Genomic DNA, 4,739 nt, shown 5'->3' with positions numbered 1-4,739 from the left:
TTGCTGTGTCCTGTGTGCCCGTGTAGGCTGGCTGTAGCAACGAATCGTACGTACGTGATCGTGATGATGGATAGCTAGCAGCTGTGCTTCCCCATCGCATCCGATCCCTATTCTCGTGGTCTCCTTTTTTTTTCTCTTCACAAAGAAAAAGGAAAACCCTATTCGCATAGTCCTGGAGTACATACGCGCCACAAAACTGGACATGCCAGACCCATTAATTGGACGTGTCAACCCACTATGCATGCACATACACACCGAGCTGCTGCTGTCCAGCTAGACACTGTGCGGTGGATCGGTGCGTCATACGCGTGCATGTGATGAGCATGTGTGACCGGCTGCGCCAACTGTGCATGGCACGGGGGGAAACCGTACGCGTAGCAGCGGTGCGCGTCGCGTCGGCATGGGCGTCGTGAAAAACATCATGATCATTGCGGCTTGCTGCTTCGCCGGGGTACGGCGAGGCCCGCCAGACCCATGCATGCATTCATGCATGAATGCACGATGTAGTACTACTCCTACAAGCTATAGGCAGGAGTAGTACCGCATCATTTGCGTCAACTGTGCACCTAATCTCCATCGCTCACTGATTGACGTGGATGTGGATCCATACGGGTGGGGTGGCTGGCCGGGCGGTCGGATAGGCACGTAGCTAGCTCTTGGCTTTCCGAGGCCATGGGCCATGGCCGGCAATGTACGTACTCGAGCTACACAGTGCTCTTCCAAGGACCGATCGTGTTGCCTTATGGGCGAGATCGCGACCGCTCGGCCCTCCCCTGCTCGGACGTACTACTCCCTCCTACTACGACCTCATAACAGGATTGCAGTTAATGGTTATTGAGCCGAGCAGCTAGTAGCGATGATCAAGCTAGGTAGCGTGCAGCTAACAAAGGACGCGCACTATCATTAACTCTGTCAACTAGTAGGAGTACGTACGAAATGCCTGTGGCTGTGGGAGCAGTCGGTTTTTACTTGATGCATGCATGCCTTGTTATTGCGCTTGATGCCGTCCTGCATCTGCATGTGCATGGCGATAGCGGGGGGTGGTGCTGGTAGTCCTGTGTACGTAACGTAGGGCCGATACGGTGTGTGTGTGGCCTGGCGGGCGCGGCGGTGGGCAGATCGCAGAGGTACAGCAGTGCTGCCTCTGGTCACGCTATTCCCGTTGGGACGTTAATGCGTGCGGTGCGGTGCGGACACGGCCGCGCGCAGCAGCGGTGGCAGGTGCACTGGCCTGGCCTGTGTTCCATCCTTGGGTGGTGGTTGCATGGATGCTTGGTCCAGCCCGCCCGCCCACCAGCCCTGGCTGGTCAGACTCACACCGTGCCAACGAGGACGGGCCGACGGTGCCGGTCGGTACGAGCACGAGACTTCAAGGCATGGGAGCAAGGACAAACAGACGGACTGCGCCACACGCGAGATAGACGAGACGTAAATGTGGCCAGGCCACCGGCGCTGGTGCTTCGTGAGCCTGGACTGGATTCATGCATGGCAATGGCATTGCCATTGGGTCCGGGACTAATTACTGGTGGCCGTATCGGTTTCAAACACCGTGATTCACGCATCCAACTCCGGTTTGGATCCGGTTGTGCGGGAGCATCACGGTCACGCACTTGACGTTTCGGGGGGCGTATTCAAAACCTGTGACCGTCGGGGCGTGAATAATAATGCGGCCCGGCATTCAATGGCACGCCACGACGGTAGGTTGTGTGTGGGTGGGGGCGTCTGCACCACCCTGCACCTTAATTCTCGCATCTGCGTGGCCTGTGCCGTTGAAACTCGCCCGCATCTGAAAATACTCCACATTTATTTGGCGCCTACGCTAGTCCACTTCGTTACCAGGATTGAAAAAGTACTCCAGTTTGATAAACATTTCTTTCAGGTGAGCTCGCATAAAATTCTAGCTTTTTTTAGGTTTTTTTTTTTTGGCGTCAATGACACATCCCCGTACCTGCTTGACGGACCACACGCTACATGTACATCCGCTTTAATAGAAAATCACAGTCGTACTTTTCCTTTTCCTGAAACGGACCTATAGGAGTAGTAGAGTAAGTCACTGTAGCCATAAATATACATGTATATAAGGCCGTATCGTAATTTGCAAAGGCAGCAGAGCCATCGGAAAATGAGGGGGAAAGGAAAGGAAAACGTCAAACCGCCGAGAGGAGAGGAGTGGCGAACCTTTATCATCATCATGCAACCCCCACCACGGCGCATCTCAAATCACTCTCCATCCATCTCCACGACGAATCAATGGGCACACCACACCACGGCAGTCAGGCAACAAGAAACGGAGCAGGAAAGAGGAAAAGCATTCCACACCGTAAACGATAGTAGGCATTATTATTAAAGGCAGGCGCGGAAAAGATAGGGAGATATCGCATCGCATCCGTCCAACCCAACCCATCCGCATCCGCATCCGCTTTGGTTCCCCGTCAAAATAAACAAGAGGCAGACAGCTTTTGTCCCCTTGCAGGCGAGGCGCCCCACACACCCAACCCAACGTGTCTTCCCCGCACCCACGCCGTATATATAACCTCCCCCCCTACCCATCTCTCTCTCCCGTTCCATCCCAAGTTCCCAACCGCAACACCCAGCCGTTTCCGCTCCCCCCACCTCACCCACGCATCGTCGTCCTCCTCCTTGGCGACACCTTGCCTTCTCCGCCCCGCCCTCTCCTCTCCTCTCTCCCACACAAGATACACACCGGTGGTCCGGTGGTACCAATGGCTGTGCAGGCGCGGTTCCTCTCCCACGCCTTCCCCCACGACCTCAACGCCTACAGGTCCATGGACGCCGCCGCCTCCCAGTCCCAGTTCCTCGACGACCACGCCGGCTGCGCGCCAGCGGTGGCGTGTATCGGGAATAGCACGGTGCTCAGCGACCTCCCGCGAAGCGAGCTCACATGCAACGACAACTACGGTTTCGTGCCCAGGAAGCGGCCGCGCGTGATGGCTGGAGACGAGCCGGCGGGGCTCGACGACCTCGCCCGCCAGCGCCTCGTTCTGCAGCAGGCGGCGGCGATGCACGGCCTCGTGCTGCCTTGCGACGCGCAGAGCAGGGCCGTCTGCTCCGGCGCGGCGTCCACCAGCGGGAGGATGGCCAATGCCGCCGGCCTCAACACGCTGCTCTACAACCAGGGCGTCGAGATGGACGCGCTCATACGGCTCGAGGTATGCCCCTTCCCCTCGTTTCTACGCGATTGGAATCGGGTATCAAATTGGTTTGCTCGAGAACGGTGTCTCACTTCCTTGTGCATCTTCGTTGTGCAGACGGAGAGAATCCGGTCGGGGCTCGAGGAGTCGCGCCGGCGGCACGCCAGGGCGGTGTTGGCTACCGTGGAGCGCGCCGCGGCGGGGCGGCTGCATGCCGTAGAGGCCGAGCTGGAGCGCGCGCGCTACCGCAACGGCGAGCTGGAGGAGAGGCTCCGGCAGATGACCGCAGAGGGGCAGGCGTGGCTCGGCGTCGCCAAGAGCCACGAGGCCGTCGCCGCCGGCCTGCGCGCCACGCTGGACCAGCTGCTGCAGCCCCCTTGCGCCGTCGCCGGTGCTGTCGAGGGCGATGCCGACGACGCGCAGTCCTGCTGCTTCGAGACCCCAGCGGGTGACAACGCTGACGACGCGGCGGCTCCGTCGTGCAAGGCCTGCGGCCAGCGGGACGCCTGTGTTCTGCTGCTCCCGTGCCGGCACCTGTCCCTGTGCGGTGCGTGCGAGCCCTCCGTGGACACCTGCCCCGTCTGCGCGGCCACCAAGAACGCGTCGCTCCATGTCCTCCTTTCTTGACCATCCAACACCAAGCCATGCGGCAACTTGGGCCGACGGTGGGCGTAGCGTACGTCTCGCGGTCGAGCACGTCGTCGTCGTTGTCGTGTTCTCCAATATTTGTTTTTGTTTTTGCTGCATGTGGGCTTGGGCAGTGTTGCACAAGTGTCACGTGATCAGGCTATGCGAGTCCAAATGCTGGAGTTTGCATGTAGATCCTAGACTTTTTTAAATTATTTTTAGGTAGATTGTTCATGTTCGGAACTAACCTTGTGTTGCTGGTTAATCTTCGAGTTAAAAGAGGTTTCGTCCTTGGGAAAAAAATGTTTACTAGACCAGTGTACTCTGCTTTCGCAAGCAACTGATAATTGTTACTGCGTATAATATGGCACCAAAACCGTGTTGTATCCGTGCGATTGCTCCATGCGTGTGGAAAGATGCTGCATGCTCGCTCGTAATATTTTACTGCCACGCTTGCTCCTGTCAAAAGATGCTTACATGTTTTGAGTACTTCTCGCCGGATCGTAGTGCTGCTTGAGCTGAGCACCATCAATATTTTCGTGCCCGTCGATCTTGACCAGTCTAAAGATGGAGTACGTACAACTGTGCCCACGCACGCCTGTCGATCCGCACGCATCGCATCCGTCTTGGGCCGTACGGGGGGCGAGTTGTCATGTGCCCGGCCAGTCCCACTGTCGGTTTGCCCACAGCGCATAAATTGGGCATGCAGGTACAGATTTGGATTGTCTGCACAGATTTGACCCGTCCGGCGCGTGAAACCGTGAAAGTGTATCGAACGTTTCGCTTACGGCACGGCAGGGGTACGTCAACGTCCTTTGTGTTTTCGCCCAAGGAACGCCCGCACTTCAGCTGGTGCTTAATTGCTCTCAATCGTTTCTAGGTGTGGTGTGGTGATGGCAAACTCGGCGAAATTCACAAGGTAGGAGCTGGGGTACGTCGTTTTGTGGGTGAAACGCTACG

At 57.4% G+C, this 4,739-nt stretch overlaps 1 protein-coding gene across 1 annotated transcript; it reads left to right on the top strand.

Moving 5' to 3' along the window:
- The first annotated feature begins 2,547 nt into the window (after positions 1-2,547).
- On the top strand, positions 2,548-4,239 carry LOC123426602 (probable BOI-related E3 ubiquitin-protein ligase 2). The gene is made up of 2 exons (XM_045110465.1): positions 2,548-3,170; positions 3,270-4,239. The coding sequence occupies exons 1-2, from the start codon at positions 2,724-2,726 to the stop codon at positions 3,777-3,779; spliced, it is 957 nt and encodes a 318-aa protein (XP_044966400.1). The 5' UTR covers positions 2,548-2,723; the 3' UTR covers positions 3,780-4,239.
- The last annotated feature ends 500 nt before the right edge of the window (positions 4,240-4,739 follow it).

Source organism: Hordeum vulgare, chromosome 2H (genome assembly GCF_904849725.1).
Source record: "Hordeum vulgare subsp. vulgare chromosome 2H, MorexV3_pseudomolecules_assembly, whole genome shotgun sequence".
In the NCBI taxonomy this organism is placed as follows: domain Eukaryota; kingdom Viridiplantae; phylum Streptophyta; class Magnoliopsida; order Poales; family Poaceae; genus Hordeum; species Hordeum vulgare.
The sequence above is the reverse complement of the archived record's forward strand: the minus strand, read 5'-3'. Positions and strand labels throughout refer to the sequence as shown.